Source organism: Streptopelia decaocto (assembly GCF_964273445.1).
Source record: "Streptopelia decaocto genome assembly, chromosome: 17".
In the NCBI taxonomy this organism is placed as follows: domain Eukaryota; kingdom Metazoa; phylum Chordata; class Aves; order Columbiformes; family Columbidae; genus Streptopelia; species Streptopelia decaocto.
In genome coordinates this window covers 4762838-4781107 of record NC_138672.1, presented here as the reverse complement: position 1 = coordinate 4781107, position 18270 = coordinate 4762838, and the positions used below count along the sequence as shown (strand labels likewise).

Below are 18270 nucleotides of genomic sequence, written 5' to 3'. Positions count from 1 at the left end.
GAAGGCTGTAGTTTTGCTTCATAGGAGCTCTTAGCTCTCTCTCTATGCAGCCGTATGCATCCCCATGCTGGAGAATGCTGCTTGCCTGGTGTCTGGGAAGCAACGTGCTCAGTTCCCCAGATCTTTGGGGACTTTGTGGTCCCTGCAATGTGGGGGGGGTTGCTGAAGGTCACCCAGCTGTGTGGCTTTCAGGGGGGTTCAGCTGCATGGAGCTTTATTGCAGAGCCTGGTGTTGCTCCTGGAGCTGCGCGGCGATGCTGAGCTGTTGCAGCGTTACGGGACTCCCTTCTCCATGGGCTGTCCTGTCTCTGGTGAGTATCTGAGCACCTCATCAGGACAGGGATCTCCAGCCCTGACACTTATCCCTGCTCATGCAGAGATGCCTGATCCCCGGCACCTGGTTTCCCAAGGGCTTGACGCCGTTCCCAGTGGATCGATAGGAGCATCTGTGAAAAATCAGGGCATAGATGTCTGATCCTGCAGCCCTCGCCATTTCCTATTTAGCTAATCTAATTCTATTGGCGTTTCTAAAGCACTTATCACCACTGCATTTAAGTACTTTATACATATCTTGAAAAAACCCCAATTGCTGGGTAATGAGAGCGGTCGAGTCTGGGATGTGGCTGGTTGCTGGTGCCTGGGCACAGGCAAACAACAGGCTGAAGGATAACCCCCTGCCTCTCCCACTTTGTCTGCAAGTCCAGCTTTTCCTGAAGTTCCTCTTGAATTGCTACAAAGTCAGATCCGTAAGAGACCATTAGAACAGAAAACTTGCCCAAAATATGCTCGAAAGCCGTAAAAGAGAAGGAAAACCCTACTGACTCATTCATACCTAAGCAGATGCTGAAGTCTGAGCTGCCAGCTGGGATTTTCCAGCTTGCCATTGCAAAATGCTCATGATGACTGTGGGCAGATGCAGCTCTCGGTGCCGGCTACATCCTCAGTGCCCGTGGGACACTGTGGGTCACCTCTGCCTCCCTGGGGCTGGGGCCAAGCTGTTCATGGGAGCTGTGCCACCCCGGGGATGTGCGCTGGGGTCCTTTCAGCTCCCCTCTGCCTTTCTGGCCCCTCCGAGGTCCCCCCAACAAGGAAATTCCCAATTTGTAGGCAGGGAAAGCAGGGTGGAAAGATGGGAACTGCCCCAGCCAAGCTCTCTTTTGAGCTAGAATACATGTATGTTTTAAATGGGAGACATCTTTTAGCTCATCCCAGGCTCGTCCCTTTGGGATGACGAACGAGCGGTGACCTGACATCTTGGTTTGCTGATTATTTTGAAGGGTGAAGACAAGGGCAAGGTGGATGGATGCTCAGTTCCTCCCTGGCATCTGATCGGGTCTGTGTCAGGAGCAGATACGGGTGAGGTAGTGAGGACATGGTCAGAGCTCATCACAGCGGTGAAATTAATGACATTTTTCGTCATGCCACATAGTGTCTATGTGAATCTGTGTTATATTTCAATCAACCCAGGCAGGGCTGCAGTCTCTGTTTGGTACCAGGGTGGTCTGACCCATCTCATGATGTTTTCAGCCTTTAATAATTTAAGATGAGAGATCCCAAGCCTTCTGTCTAGGCTTTTGCTCGATTGCTTGTTTTTTCTACGATTTCTTTTTCTCCCCCAGGCAAAACTGTTGCAGAGGATTGAGGCAGACGTTTTGCAGAGGGTCTCTCTTTTACAGGTGCAGAACTGCCTTAATTTGGCCAACTTAAAAGTGCTTTTGAAAAACATGAATCGCTGCACGTGGCGTGAAGTCTTGTTTGATTTTAGCAGCGAGAGCCGGCAGCAGTCCTCCGTGCCCAAGCACGGCCGAGCATCCCTGCTCCACAGCATCGGCCAAGGGCGAGCATCCCTGCTCCACAGCATCGGCCGAGCATCCCTGCTCCACAGCATCGGCCGAGGGCGAGCTTGGGTCTAGCGGGGAAGGGAAACTGTGGAAATGGAGGAGAGGAATGGGTTATAAGAGAGAATGAGGATGATGAGTCGGCATGAAGGCGCATGCCCAGGCGGTTTTGCCCCAAGGATTGCTCTGCCCTCCAAAGGCTGAATGATGCTGCGTCCTGCAACTGCTGTTAAAAAATGTCGTATTTTCCAGGCTGAACACCTTTCCCTTCCTCCCTGCCCTGAATAAAACCCCCATGAGGCTTCTCTTTAGCAAATATTACCAAGTTTGCAAAACTCTAAAGCCGGGAGGTGCCAGGGTTAGTTTGCTGTGCAGCCTTCAGGCAGCCCCTCTGTGCATATGCATTATGAAACTGTCTTTAATGGCATGATCATATCCTAGTTTTTCACCTTTGCCTCGCTCAGCACAGCTGATGTACCTGCTCTGGGAACGATCTGCATTAATATGGAGCTGTAAAAACTTCAACCGAAGTCAATGAGAGCTGTGCTTTGAGCAGGGGAAGTGCCATTTAATGCTAAGCACTCTGGAAAATCAAGTCTAAATGTCTCAAATTTGGTGCATGTAATGTAGTGGATGTTTTTTACATTACCGTTTCTGGGCCGTAGCTCCCATCTGTAAAACAGGGATGGTAACAGGGAGACTGGGAACTTAATCCATTTATTGGTTGTAAAATATTGCTGATTTCTGGTGTTGAGCAAAGAATCAGGAACCCATGAGGGGCTGAGTAATTGTACATACACAGCAGTGTCTGAGTACAATAGAGTAGGAGCTACACGTCCTCCAACAAAGGGAAAACAAGATACTGAGAAGCTGCAGGTGAAGTTGTTTTTAGGGTGCAGAGAAGCCTGTGGATGTTATAGGTACCCAGGGGTGGGGTTTGGGATGCCTGCATGCTGAGCTCCAGATTGTTTCAGGCACCCGGACACCTGGTTACAGCTCAGCACCATCACCTTTGGTATCTGGGGTGAGACAGGTCCTGCAGATAACCCTCCTGTGTGTGGTCTTGCAATCAACACCTTCAATCAAAGTGCATAATTTCCAGACACTGAATTAAGGTTGCCTTGGCGACTTTAGTTCTCACATTTTTTTAAGTTTTGTATATGTGACATTGTAGCCTTTCTAATTTCCTTTAATATACTTTTTCTGTGTGCTCAGACCTGTGTGTCCCTATGTTGGGTGGCAGTGGATGCCTGACGGGCTTCGATGTCCCATCAGCTCTGCAGTGCCCATCTGCTCCCGTGGGCTTTCCTCAGACGCTTGCTCTGGGTCTGTGTTGCACAGCTGATGTTCTGCAGGATCCCTTTGCCGGTGGAGATCCCACCATCCAAGCAGAGACAGCCTGGCCGAGGCCTTAGAAGTATTTTGGGTGCTCTATCCCAGCACCCTGCAGAAGGTCTCTCCAGCAGCACCAGCGAGATGGGTTGGTTGTTATCACCGTGTTACCTCTGGGCATGTAAAACACCCCTCCAGTGGCTGTTTTCCCTTCTAAATTTAAGCCAGAAATGCATTTACAAGTTCACTATTTTGAAATGAATGTTTTGAGAGGATGGGGTGGAAGAAATTGCTGGGCAAATGGAGCTAGTAAAAATACTAATTAGCACGGAGAAATAATTTGATAATTTTCATTCATGTATTTTTTAATTATGCTTTGCTGCCTTTACTGATAACCCCGGCACCAATAGTGTGATCCGTTTTGCTAGATAAACATAATACTTTGTGAGTTAATTAGTGCACAATTACTATCAATTAATACATACTACTACTACTGATTCCATGTTGAACAAGCAGATTCCACTGCTATTAAGTGTTTAAATTATTAATATTTGGGGCTGCCTAGAACCCCTCGTCGAAAGGCTTTATTGGTAATCGCAGGGGTGTGAGGGCCCAAGGTGGCTCCTCAGTGAGCCTGGAGCTTTCTGTTCCTGGTGGTCTAAAAGTTACTTTTTTAATTCTTTAAATTATTAAGATGTTGAAACTGTGCTTTTCCTGTGCTTCTTGTTTGCTGCCGTTTTTTGAACTTATAAGAATTCACATTATAAAGCTTTTCTTTGCAGCTGAAGTTTGGAGGAGCAGTGTAGGGAAGGGGACAGGTCAGGCTCATCTCATAACTTTGCATGCTTCATAGGTAAATAACTTAACTAGAGCTAATAAAACTGAATTAGGTATGTCTGGCTCTGGCTGGTGATATGGTTGGCAGAGGGAAACGGGATTCCTTTGAAGCTGAAAACATCAGCTGGGACATTAGGAGCGGTTGTGGTAATAGCAACAGGGAGACAATGCTCTGCTTGTCTTAAATAACTGCAGAATGGGATGGTGGGGACATGAGGGGGGATGCAGTGGGGTGGGGGGTCCCAGCGAGCCCCCACGTCCCCCAGGACATGTGTGCATGTGATGGGCTTTCCCAGCTCGCTTTTATTCCAGTGTGGGCGGTTTTGCTTTGCTGTAATTAAATCTCTGGCCCTTTTGGTTGCTGAGGTGTGAGCTCCAAAACACTCTGGCAGAGCGATGGTTTTATTCAATCTCTAGCAAATTATTGAAGCGTGGTGGGGAATTTTTCACACTTTCAACCTCAGGGTTTTTGGGAGAGAGTTTTTGCAAGTGTTTATTGTAGTATTACCACAAGAAGTGAGACTACCTGGAAAATTTATAGTAAGCAGCTCATCAGCAGTGGTGTGTCAGCGTAGCTCCATTGAAATGCTCTTGCCGTCATCACTTTAAGGATGATTTCTCCCAGTTTAGGACCTGCATGATGGTTTTTCTTGAAACCTTCCAGCACTTTTAAGTTGGCTGAAAAGTGTTGGTGGGTGCACTGGGACAGAAACTCATTTTTTCTGTATAAAATAAGAAATGCGTGCCATACACACACATCTTCAGGCACCACACTAAGAAACCTGTTTGAAGACATAGACTTAAGTGTACCAAAGTTTCAGATTGTGAAGTCCCTTGTTTAGAAGCTGCCACCAGCTTGCTGGGTCCTCCAGTGTTGGGGCTGGAAATTAACTTTTTCAGAGCATCCCAGCTTGGTCAATGCGTGGAGGGACTTGCTTGGGAAACTGCTCAGGGCTCAGTGCTGCATTCACTACAGAGGCAGTAAATGCTGTAGCGGGTGCAGGAGGGGGCTGTAGAGAAAACAGTCTCTTGTTGCAGGCAGAATAAAAGAGAAAACAGTTGAAATCCTGGAAAAAATATACCCCTCGGTCTTTAAATTGGAGACCACTTTTCTGAAATGACCATACATTCATCGTAATTTGGGTGTATAGCGGCATGGTCCTGTGTGCAGAAAAGCTGAGCCTGTGGCGCAATCAAACCAGGTTGGTATTGTGCTGAGCGTGGGAAGTGCTAAAAGTACTAAAAATAATTTTGAAAGCGTCTCCTGTTGGACATCCAGCAGTGAGCACCTTTATTCCTGATCTCTTGTTGCCTTGGCTCCCTGTCTTCAGCATTAAAATATACCTGGTGTAGAGAAACTGTGAGAATAAATGAAGGTTTGTGAGATGCTGGGGGTGCTGAGTGTGGGTTCCCAGGGCTGGCTCTCCCAGGGAATGTCACATGCTGGGAGCGGGTCTGGGGTCATGGTTGATGGCACCTCGGGGTCCCCAGGGACCTGTAGCTGGGGTCACATCCCTGTGTGCTGCTCAAATCCCGACAATTCACTGACCACTGGGCTTTGCAGATGTCGTTTGTATTTTATTGGATATATGTAATGCCTGTGTAAAAATGTGCTAATGCACTTTGCACACACCCTCAGCTGGGATGCACATGTCGATCGAGCCTTTGTGCCCATTTCTGTGATGAATTTTGCTGGGCATTGCGCGAACACGCCGAGCAATTCCCAGCCTTACCACGGCCAAGTGCTGCCGTGCAGGAAGCCGGGGACGAAGGACGGGGTTAACTTTGCTTCTGCTGTGATCTGTAATTCCCTGTCCAATTTGGTATTTAAGCTTGCAGCTGAGAGCAGCTTCCCCTCCCGACTCGCCGTCTTCCACCCAGCATTTGCAATTTCTGGCTGGTGAAGAAGTTTCCAGGCAGAGCAGAGGCAGAAGCGTTTGCGCAGCAAAAAAAGCTCGTGCGGGTCCCACTTCCACCGATCCCATTAATATCTTCGAGGCGTATACTCTGCAACTCGAGGAAGAGTTCGGCAACCTCGCTAATGATTTCAGCGCTGGCGGGATTAGCGGAGGAAGGCGGGGGTTTAGTGGAGGAAAAGATGTGAGGGAGAAGAGAAAAGGAGCGGAGGAAGACGGGAGTGGAATAGGTGAGAACACAGGTGGTGCTCGGAGCATTTACTGGGGAGGAAATAACCAACTGTAACAAGTCTGGGGTTGTGTCTGGGGACTCCTCAGAGGAATTATTCCCCAAGCTGAGCATCCAACTCCTCCTGGAAACTGCTCTGGGGGGATGGATGCTCAGCTTGAGCTTTTGGGGCTGTAACAGGGACTGGAAGGGGCAGCCACAGCTCCCACATGAACATCCATGGGGCAGAGGGTGAGTGTCCCTCTGGGTAGAGCCAGCTCTGGGTGAGATGACCTGGTGGGGCAGAGAAGAAGGGTGAAAGGCAGGGGATGTCCAGGTTTAACCCCTGGTTGGGCATAATGGGAAAAGCGAGCAAATTCTGCACAGGGGACACCTCTCCGCTGGGCTCTCAGCAATGAGGAGACCAGCCCTTTCTCAAGCTGTGCAACAAAGTAGAAGTTTTGTGGCCAGAGCTGGTCAAAATTGCTCAGGCAAGCAGCTCTGGGGCCAAAAATCCAAAATGTGGGTGTTGCTCTGCACTGTTTCACAAGTGTTTCACAAGCTGTTCAGATCCCTGTTGACCAGGGTTTTGCTGATGGGAGTGGGAAGCAGCGTGAGGTGCTGGACACGGGACACCCTGGCTGGGCTGTGTTGGGGCGTTTTGGGTCCCTGCTCTGTACTGGTCCCTCCCTTGGGGTGAAGCTGCAGGTGACACAGCATCACGCCTCCTGCTGCTGGTGTGCCCTGACTCTAGAAACTCATGAACCTCAAATCTCCCCCCTGATCCCTCTCCAAACACACTTTGGGGAGCAGATGGTGAAGCCGCACTGGCTTAGTCCCCAGCTCGCATATTTTTCTTTGTTTTGCTCAGCGATGGTTAACTTTGTAAGACACTGAAGTCTTTAACCATTAGCAGGCAATAAGAAGGGGCAGCTGAGTTGGATAACACCCTCTAATCCCCTTCCAGGATGAGCTGGAGAGAAGAGCCACTGCAAAGCTCAGGAGCTTATGCTGAGCTGAGTGCTTTGGAGGCTTTGAGAATTGCCTGGTGTGGTATTTCATGAATAAATAACCCCCAGTGATATTTGTCACTGAATCTGTTTCATTAATGAGGGCCTAGAACAAAGTGGGAGGATGGAGAGAAGTATTTTTGAGGGAATCGAGGCGAATGTGGGTGATGGGAGGTGGCTGGGTGAGGATGGGTGCAGGTCTGCACCCAGGCTGGTGGAGAGCCCTGCTGTTGTGCATTGCACTGACTGTTTGTGGCGATAGAAAATGTTAAAACCTGGGATTTTGCTGAAGCTGTGTGTCATCAGTGGGTGCTGGCGGAGAGGGGAGTGCATTTCATTCATAAGCGTATCGTCTGCGTGTGTCTTTGGGAAGGCTGGAGAGTTAAAGAAAGAACCTGTGGGTGTGTTCATAGACATGCCTGTGCTTATGGAGAGAATTGGACACTAGAAGTCAGGTCACTTGCTCCAAAATGCCCTTTTTGAGGGGACCTAGCATCTGTTTCAAGGTGGTGAGGAATTGCCCTGCTTGATCCCTGGGGTTTTGGCGCCTGGGTCCATCCAGGGCCACCGGCAGCTTCTCCCAGCTCACGGGTCTCACCGCAGAGCCCGTCTTCTCCATCCTGCCGTGTCAGCATGGACCCCGGGTCACTCAGAGAATTTCAGCACAGATAGATGGAGAAGAGGAGAAAAGAGCTGTTCTTTTGCAGACAGGTCATTACTGCAGGGAACGTGATTCATCCGTCAGGGCTGGTCTAACCTGGCATGCTCAGGCGGTGGGGGGGATGGCTGTCCCCTGCGGGCACTGTGCGGTGGTGACCAGATGCTGTCATCGCTCCTCCGGTGTCCCCTGCCTTGTTGGCACTGCTGGCTCTCCAGGGCTGGCTCTGGGATTTGGGGCTGCGATCCTGTACAGCGGGCAGGGAGGGACGGGCAGGGGTCACCGCTGGAGTCGTGTGGGTGGAAAATCATCTATTCCGTCCCATTGGCGCTGCGGGAGGCAAGTAATTAATTATTGCTCTTTACCCCTAAAATTAAATGGAGCCGCTGGGGCTAGCAGTGCCAAAGGCTCAGCTCTGCCTGCGCTGAGCTCAGCTCTGCTGGCCCCTCCGGAGGCAGATGAAAGCCAAGTTTGCTCCCAGCTCGCTCCGAGCATCCCGTCAGCCCTCTCATCTGCTGACATCCCCCCGTCAGGGCGCCGCATTGAAGTGACGCTGCTCTAATCTCACAACAGCTGGCACAGAAGTGATCTGGCCGAGCAGCCTCTGTCTGTCTGCAGGCAGCAGTGTCACCCCGCTCCTCTCACAGGTGACATTTGAACACTTCGCTCTGGCTCTGCTTCCCCACCTTCGAGCGAGGTTAATATTTTAATATGCTTAATGGCTCATTCTGGCTCGGCAGCCCCTGCCCGTGCTTTGTCAAGGGTCATCCGTTACGCCAGGCATGATTTCGGAGAGCGAGGTTCCTGCTCCCATCCTCTGCACTCTTGAGGGCAGAAGGTCGGCTTGTGCTTCCAGCTTTTAATTAAAACCATGACGAGCTGCCCTTGCGAGCCCCAGCCTGGCAGCACCGCTGTGGGATGAGCCGTCTTCTCCCAGCATCTCTCCAGAGCTGCCCAGCGAGGCTCCAGCCCCAGGGTCTCCTGTCCACCACCCAGGGCAGCTGTAGCTCCTCACCTTCTCCCCCCAGGGACATGGGAGCTTCGGGAGAGGCTGGTTGGTTGGTGGCCAAACAGAAAAGCCAAAAGGGAGGATGGGGACACGGTTCTCCTTGCAGTCCACCTACGATGAGAAACCCCTCGGGAGGAGCAGATGGGGCTGAGCTTTCTGGTGGGTGGTGGAGGAGTTGTCATCATTTGTTTCTTTTTTTTTTTTTTAATAATTCCCCCTACTTTAATAAACAGTAGTTTTGGTTAGTAAATAACATGCCCTTTCTCTCCCCCCATCTCTCCAGCAGAAATACGTGCTCTGATCTGATATATTCTGCCTTTCTCACTCCCTCACTGCAGAGGAGCTGCAAATTCTGGTGGGAACAGAGTGCTAATAGAAAAGGGGCTCTAAAGATGTTTGAAACATGACCAGTAAAGGACAGAGGGAGATTCAGCTCCAAATATGCTGGAAAATCTAGGAGAGGGGCCAAGAGAAGGGGGAATATCAGAAGTGTGATTGCCAAGAGGGAAAAGTTAATTGGGAAGCATTAATTGGAGGGGAAAGGGGCAGCACAGACGTGAATTTGCAACACAGGGCGGTGATGTGGCTGAGGGCACCGTGATGGGCACGGAGCTGCCCCGGGGCTGGGGACTCATCCATCCTAACCCATGGGATCTGCCAGTTTACCAGTTCTTGCTGGTTTTAGGGTGTTTTCCTTGTTGAAATTCCCAGCTTCTGTAATCGCCTGGAAACCTGGAATTTGCAAAATCACGACTTCGCTACTGCATAGGGCTTTATTTCTTTGGGTTTGGTCTCTGGGTAGTTTCTGCCTCACAAGTCTGCAGGGAAAATCTCGATTACGCCCTAAAGGCTCAGAAAGCAGAAGGCAAATTTATGGGTAGGGGGAACAACCCAGTGACTGATTTATTTTTAAAATCTCATAATTTTTACGCCAATCTCATTATATAGGTTTTTTTAATGCCTGACTCATGATTTTTCCGAGCGTTTGGTGTTGGCAGGGCTGCGAGTGTGACACCGTGTGTGCGCGGGGGCCTCGCTGACAGATAACGCGATGCTGTGGTCCTCAAGGGCTGGCGAATATTCCTCCGCTGCCGTTTCATTGCCAAGCACACAGCCTTCAAATTAAAAACCCTCCAAAAAAGGGAGACTAGCCTGGAATTTGGTAGCTTTTTAGGTGCTGATGGAAGTGTGGGGGAGATGCTAAAGGAGAATAAACCACCCTGTGACTCCTGGCATTGCCTCCGGGGATATTTTAAGGTCAGAGGGGTCAGTGTTTATTTGCAGCCCCCTGTGGATAAAGATCTAATAAACAGCCTGTGGAGGTCAAGTCCGTGTCCATCAGTGACTTGTTCTGTGACCTTGGGTAAATCACTTTGTCTCCCTCCTGTCGGTGAGAGGGTGACCAGGTCTTTTGACCAAGATGGGTTGCAGGTATCAGTTAATATTATAAAATGTGCTTTGAAGATGAGTAATACCTTGGAGACGCTTAAAGCTCTTGATGAGCATCTGCGTTCCCTTTGCAGGAACCCAGAGAAAACGAAGTGCCTGAATACTTTGTCACAGTCCAAATCCGCTGTGCGTGCAGCTCGGAGAGGCAGCGCTGGGAGCTTCCCCAGGCTTTCTGTTGCCATTGGATTCGGGGACATTTACGCTTCTTGCTTGCTTAAGAGAGGGATGTCACAGCACGGCCATGCCTGTGGCTTTGCGAGCTGGAGCGGTGTGTCCCCTGCTCCTGGTCCCCTGTCACCAAGCACAGGGATGAGCCTCTGCATCCCAGCAAGCAAAGCCAAGTCCCACATGGCTTTCCAGCTGTGGCAGTGACCCCAGGCAATGGACAAGGTGTTTGTCCCAGCTGTGAAATGTTCAGGAGTTTCACTGTCATGGATTCGCTCAGTAGAGGGTTGGTTTGACACACAACTGCAGGCTGCTAATAAAGTATCTTTTAGTTGCCAGTTTGCAGGAAAATGGTATATAGTATCTTTGAAACACCATAACTGGTTCATTATCATCAAGGATCAGATGTTATGCAGCAGATTTACTTTATATAGCTTGATCACAAAGCCTTAATTTTCTAGAGAGGCCTCCTTTGCCTCACTTTTGCTAATCAGAATGCTGTGATTTTGCCTGAGCAGCTGTCTTCATGGATCATCCTGCCCATACCATGTGCCACCAGCTCCCTGCCAGCCCTAACGGTGCCTTTTCTCTCCAAGGGAAGAAGCGATGCTGTCCACCTACTTTGAAACCATCAATGACTTGCTCTCCTCCTTCGGGCCGGTCCGAGATTGCTCCCGCAACAACGGCGGCTGCACCCGCAACTTCAAGTGCGTTTCGGATCGCAAGGTGGACTCGACGGGCTGCGTGGTAGGTCTCCCGGGGCTGGCGTGCGTTTTGGGGACAAGCCGGAGGGGACATTGCCTGCTAGCTCTCTGGGGATGTGGCCACAGGGACCTGTGTGCTGGCGGTGGGTTCCTCCCAACCCTGGGGCCCTCATGGCAGATCACAAATGCCGTATGGACTGGGGAAGGAGCCCCGGGGCTCAGATGAGCAAAAGAAAAATGCTTGAGGCTGATGGTTTTTTTCCTGCTTGTCAAGAAAGCCTGGGCTAAAGCAGCTGCGCTTTTTCTCCTGTCTTGTGCCTCTCAGTGTGGGATAAAGATGAAATGTCTCCCCATCCTCTCCTGCTCTGCACCCCTCAGAGGTTTTATTTGTTTCTGAATGTGCTCACGTCTTGCCAGAAAACCCAAATCCCAGGTTTTGCCATCTCCCCTCCAGGAGACCTCTGAGCGCAGCCGTTAGTTTGGGCAGAGGCTCTGAATCACTACCGGCTATCGATGCACAGAGAGGTTTTGCTGTTTATTCCCGTGGGCTGCAGCGGAGCTCAGCACCTCTCCCGGCTCTGACACATCTCCCCTTGACAGCAAAGTCACCACTTCCCTGTGTGCGGAGCTTGTGCGAGGCTGGTACCATGCAGAGATGCGGGGGCACAGCCTTGGGAAACTGGGGGAACCCAGAGCATCACTTCTTATCTGTCTGTTGTAGAAGCTGGGCAGTAGTTGGTGATCCCTGAGGTGGTCCAGAGCTCCTCACCTGCTCCTCTTGCCCTGCAAACACACACCTGAAGCCCCCCAAACCCCTCTGCCCCTTCCCTCTCGCTGCAGGCAGAGCCCCCGTCACCCCACCCCTCCCATCTCCGCAGAGGAGGGAGTTAAGTGTCTCTTTATTTATTGAAGATGTTTATACACGGCAGCAGGAAAGGTCAGGCTGGAGCGGTGCCGTCCCGGGGGTGGCGTTTTCATTATCCTTTCCTCCGGTTGCTTGTTAAGGCCATTTAGCGCGACAGCCTGATGTGTCACCAGCAGCACCTGGTGCCATCCCCCCCTTGCCGCTCCTCTCTGTTTCCTCCTTTCCTTTCCCACTGTCATTTTCCTTTGTTCCCTTTTCCAGGGAGTTCTCATCTTTTAGGGGTTTTTCCTCGTTTTTTTGGGTATTATTTTGCTTTGAACACAAACGTGCCTCCCAGACACTGTCAGAAGCAATTGAGACTCCAGTCGTCCCGTGCCGCCGGGAAGACGTGCCTTTTTTAAAAAGTCAGGATATATTAAGATAGAAATTACCAATTAATTGCAGGCCTAGCGCTCACCACGCTGACATGTGGAGAGGCAGAAATTGAAAACTCTGTCACTCGGGGCTTTATGTAAAGAGAACAAACTGTGTACAAGGGCTGCCAGGGGGAAGGGAGGGAGCAACTGCCCTGGGGAGCATCCCCCACCCTAGAGGTGACACATGGGGATCTTGAGACCTCCTCCTTCTCCTCTTCTCCTCCTTTTCTCCCCTCTGCAGGAGTGTGGGGCTGCTCTGACCTCTCTGCAGCCCCGACTCGTGGGATGAAGCCCCCCCAGCTCCTCATCCCAGCTGCAGCATGAGAACGGCAGAGCTGAGCTCCATGGGGCAGTTTGGGGACAGCAGCTGCATCCCCTGTCCCATCCATGTCTCTCCCTGCTTCCCATCAGGCTGGCACCAGGGACACAGAGCTTCATCCCCCCGAGGTGTCCCAACCCCACGTGGCATTTTATACTTGCAGGTCCCCTGCAATGGCTGGGGTATGAGCAGAGGCCTGTTGGACACTGTCCTGTCTTTCTTACTGTGGTCCATGGCTATTGTCTGGTGGAAAAGTCTGTCCCCGCCCCGAGTTGTGCTCGTGACACTGAGTGGGTTGCAGGTGATGGGAGCTGAGTTTCGGAGCTTCACCACAGCCCCAGCGTGCGACCTCGTGGCATCTTCTGTGCTGGTCCCTGTGCTGGGCAATACGATACGTCCCCTCCTCATCCCACCCTGCTCCCCGAGTCTGCGAGCTGGGCTTCCCTTGCGAGCAGGGATGGGGTCGTTTGCTGCAAATTTACAGGGATGTCAGTTAGTTTTAAAGCTGAACTGCTGCGAACTCAATTTGCCAATTTGGTAAGTGCTATGGGCAATATCGGGATGTAATTTAATTAAGCTATCCCCTTTTTATAGAGTTCAGGGAGCATTCACGTGCTAATTTTAGCACTAGGCTTCCTTCAGCTTGACTCTGGACGCTGTTTCGCAAATCATGACATGTTGTTAATCTTTACCAGTCAACAGTTTATTAATTTGCGAAGGCCACAGAAGTATATAATCAGTGGTTCATCAATCAAGGCTAAATCCAACAAATGTTCCAGGCAGGTACTGAGCATAAAATATACATGCAGCCTTGTAAGCAATTAATACACAGCAGAGCCAGAGCCTAGCAGCTCAACCAGGGAACAGCACAAATCTCAAAGATTTCTTATTCCTTTTATATATAATCATCATCTGTTACCAGTTCCTTCGTGCCCTTAATACAGCTTCCAGTAATTCTGCAGGGACCGGGGATGCATTTATCTTCGGGCTTTTTAGTGGCGTGGGCTCTGCCATTACCTAATTGTTTGGCCTTAAGAGGACTTGGGTAAAACGTCAAGGGCAGTTTGTGGTGGAATCTCTCTGAGGACAGTCCCCTTGGGCTCATGAAGGAGAAACAGGGACGTCGCTTTGCTCCGTTAAAACCCTGTGTGCGAGATGTCACCTGGAAGACCCTAAGGGCTCTGCAGTGGGGTCCCCAGCTTCCATCCCACACATCCCATGGCGCCCTTTTTTCCCCTCTTCTCATGGCTTTTCTGTTGTTTTTACGTGTACCCAGTAGATGGCATTAGCACATAAAGGTTTTCTGTGGTTCTTTTCTTGTCGGAGGCTTTTTTTGTTCGGGTAATTTTGAGAAGTATGAGCTGCGACCTTGCTGAGACCCTGACATTGCTAACTGGAGCTTTGCCTTTGTGCCCTACCTTGTAACACAACAAAACAATCCTCAAGCTCTACAAAACCTGCTTCTGTGCAACTTTTCCCTGTTGCATCCTAGAATTGCTGTCAGGTCTGGGGAAAACACGGACATTTCCCTAGAAAACAAAATCCCAGTGAGCTTCTCTGCATATTGAGTGCAGTGTGCGTTTTGTACCGTCTTGCAGGGATCACAGCAAAACAGGGGAAGCTGGAGGAATACGTCAGATTATTGCTAGGAGAAAAATACATATTGCTGATCCATTCTCCCAGCATGATTGTAGCTGCTCAGCCAGGAGGGAGGATGCTGAAGAAGGGAAAGTGGTTGACCCTCATTTGTTGGCAATTTGTAATTTGAGATGAAAACCTATGAATCCTCCCTTAAGGGATTGAAGGAAATACCTGTAAGGTGGCTTAAATTCAGGTTTCTCCACCTGTCTCTTGGCTTGGCTTTAGTCATGGGTGCCAGTGCTCGTCTGCTCAAGGAGAAGGGGGTCACTTGTGTCTGCCTCCCCAGAGAGGCAGGATTGCAGCCCCAGGGAATAAGAGGGGTGAGGATTTTTTCCCACGAGGAAAATGAGCTTTGTCCTTAGTACGTGAGCTGGGTGAGGAAGTGGATGGTCCCTCTCCGGTGCATGTTGGGCATCCTCAGCATCTCCGCAAGAGGAGGCAGCAGCAGGTATGGGAATGTGGTGCAGAGGTGAAGATGATGGGGTCTCACCACCTGAGGACCTCCTGGAGATGCAGGAGGGCAAGAGCTGCTTAGGCGGTGGTGGGGAAGGCAGCTCGGTGTCCCACAGCGAAGTAGGAGCAGAATTAGGCCCCTTGTTCCCCGCTGAGTGAACAACTTATCTGGTGCAAGTGGTGCGGTCTGATGGTTCTGCAACATCTGCAGATGTTGGTGAGTTAGTCTTGTTAAGTCAGAAGACAGTGGCTTGTGCCATGGAGGCCAGAGATGTTGCGGGTGGGTGTGGAAGGGCTCACAGCACGGCTGAGCTCCAGGGTCTGTCCCAGCTCTGGAGAGGTGTTGGCAAGAGGCAGGAGAGCCCAGTGAGCCCAGGTGTTCTGCACAGACGTGAAATCCTGCTGGTCGTCACCATCTCCCTGCTCACAGACTGGAGTTCCTATGGCATAGTTTTATGACTAATTTAAGCAGGAAAAAAATATAGTTTGGCAGTATAGTGAACTGTTCCTCTGCGCGATCATGGGGTCAGCCCGTCGGGCAAAGAGGAGTTTGTTTGGCTCAGTGTGCAGAAGGTAGAGCAGCCACCAAAGAGTCTCTCAATGAAGTTGTGGCCCATGGTGACACCGGTGTGATGTCAGTCCCAGACTATTTACAGAGAGAAGGAAGGGAAATTTGGCATGGTCTACACAGGCATATAAGCCTCAGTGTAGCCTGTCTGGAGCTAATCCTTCTGTTTTGCTTTCTCCCACATCAAAATGATGGGCTGTTCCTTAGCTGCTGCAAAGCGGGGCTCAGAAATGGCTTAATTTAAGAGGGTAACCATTTCAAGGAGAAATGGGATTAGAAATGAGGGAGCAGGGCAGTGGCTGCCACTCTAGTCTCCTCCTTCCAGCACATGTCACCCATGGGTGGGTGGTGGGTAGGTGCTTCCAAATGAAGCAGATGAAGCTGAGAACTGATGTTCTTGCTGGGGGGGAGTGGAAATTGGGTGTTTGGGACTTTCAGCCCAAACCAAAATGCTGTGCAGAATTCCCCCACATATTTGCAAGTTCCAAAATATTTTGGTTCAGAACATCTCTGTGAAGGAGGGGGAAATGTTTAGTGCCAGCATTATCATCTGGAGCTTTATGTTGTATATTGCGCTATCCCAGTGTACAGCCTGAAATAAAAACCAAATGAGGCAGTGGAAACCAAAACATTTCAACCTTGTCAAAACTAAATGCTCTTCTAATTTCCCGATGAATTTTGAGATGTAATTGATGGAATCCCACAAAGCACTTAAGCTTCATCAAATCTGCATTTTTTTTCTGACAGACAATTGTTCATTGAAAAATAAAAACTCATCCGTCCCTGCCTTATGAGGCACCTAGCTAATTATGTTACATGCACACGCAAGGGAGGGCGATGGAGAGGAAACTGTTCTCTTCTAATCCCTTTAAAGTTTAGCTGGCTCCTTGAAGCAGAAGATGACTCCTTCTGCAGGTCATGGTTGGAAGCAGAAGCCCCCGAGCTCAGCAGCAAACCCCCTCCAGGGAGCCTGCGGTTTCGGATTTATCTCATTAAGCCAGGTAACGACGTGTGATAAAAATGGGATTTAAGGAAGAGAGATGAGCAAAGGGTGGCAGAAGCCGCTGGGGTCGGTAGCTGGCTGTGGCAGGGAGCGGGGGGCAGGTGGGAGCCCCCCACCCGCCTTTGCTTTCAGTGCTGCAAAAATGGGTTTGCACCATGTCAGCGATTGATGGGCAAGTTTAAAAGCAAGTGGAACAGCTCAGAAGGTACCAAGGTGAGCAGGAGGTCTCTGCCAGAAGTAGTTTGGGTGTTAAAAGCCCCATTTTCTTCAGCGTTGGCGTTTTCAGTGGTGCTCCGTGTAGGGCTTGGTGGGCACCAGCCCTTGCCCCTCTTCTCCCCGACAGACTGGGATGCTTTGTTTGTACTGGTCACAGCTGGGTTGGGTCTTTGGGTTTGGTGTGGGTCACAGGATTTGGTGTAGAGCGATGTGGCTGGGCTGTACCCTGGGTGTCAGGTGGGGCAGGAGTTGAATTTCTGGTCTCCCAAAGGTTTATGGGCGTTCCAGCCTCCGCTGCGGCTCATGGGCAGGAGATGCCGGCGCACCCCAAAATGGGCTGTTGGTGGCTTCTGGAAGGAAAGCAGCTGGAGGGTTTCTACTAGCTTGATTTCCTTGCTCCAGGAGCTCTGAACGGTTACATCTGTTCATCTGTAGCATCCCAGCAGCTGCTTGAAACAAGTCCATTCCACTTTGAATTGAGGTGCAAAAAACATATACGTAGTGACTTGGCTCAGAGGGTCCACGTGAGAGCTGTGCGGTGGCCAGAGGTGAGGAGATGCTGCCTCATTGCCCAGAGCTTTGGTCTCCTCTGTGGAGCCCCCAGCCCCACTGTCATGGGGGGACCGAGCCGAGGAGCAGGAGCTATTGCATCAAGTGCTCAGGAGCCTGGAAGACAGATGGGTTTGATTTTCTGAGGCTAAAATAATGATTGATGATCTTGAAAGGGAAAAGGAAGCAGGGGAAAGGGATGGGGGGGAGTGAAATGGGAAGATAATGACTGTTATTTCAGCAAACAGTTGTGATATTCCTGTGGGAAGGATGCTCCCCCGCAGTGGGGTGTTTTGGGGGGGTCTTCTGGTGTGGTGGTGTGGACATCACTGCCCCGAGGAGATGAGATAGGGGTGGAAGGAGACTGCCTGGAGCCAGTAGGTGCTTTAGCAAGTGGCTTTTTGGCCCATTTTACCAGAATAATAGGACAGGGGGGATAAATCTCACCTGTAGAGACAGGGCTGTGTGCAGCCAGACTCTGGTCCTGCAGCTGATGAGGAGCGTTGCTCACTGGGGCCCTTCTGGACTTAGAAAGCGAAGGCAGAATAAGCCAAAGTTATCCAAATATATGTGTGTATAAGGACACAGAGGAGTTTACTGCATTTGTATCATTTCTGAGCTCCAACGAGCAAATCAAATCCATGCCAGTGCATAGTTCAGAGCTCATTAAAATGCTGGCACTTGCTTGTACCTCAGCAGTGCCTCAGATTAATGTTTTTGTCTCAAGCTGAAGAGGTTCCTTGGTGAGGAGTGAGGATGCCTCTGAACGAAGCGCGGTCATTAGGGCCTTTGGGTGCTGCGCTCGGTGCCTCCGCAGGGCTGAGCCCCCAGCCCTTTCTGTTGGGGATGCACCGGGGATGGGGACAGGGTCTCATCCAGCCATGGGTGTGTGGTACCCAAGCGGTACCAGGAGCTGGGGGTTCCTGGCAGCTTCCCTGTGCGGTTTTGAGGAGCCCAGAGCATCACCTCTGACACCCCAGCACGGGAGAAGTCTGGGCTTTTATCTCTGACAAAAAGGCTGCTATTGTTGAGAAAACAGACCAGAATAATAAAAAGGGCAGTTTACTCTCTACAGAAACACTTTCTTAAATATTCTTTTTTTAAACCTAATAAC

At 50.5% G+C, this 18270-nt stretch overlaps 1 protein-coding gene across 1 annotated transcript in view; it reads left to right on the top strand.

Moving 5' to 3' along the window:
* Positions 1-18270, top strand: part of ASTN2 (astrotactin 2) — a gene marked incomplete at its 5' end in the record, with an annotated part of 312614 nt that overhangs the window by 156031 nt on the left and 138313 nt on the right. The window contains one exon of the mRNA XM_082067996.1: positions 11019-11169. Coding sequence (XP_081924122.1) covers positions 11019-11169 — 151 coding nt within the window. The remainder of the gene's footprint in view (positions 1-11018; positions 11170-18270) is intronic.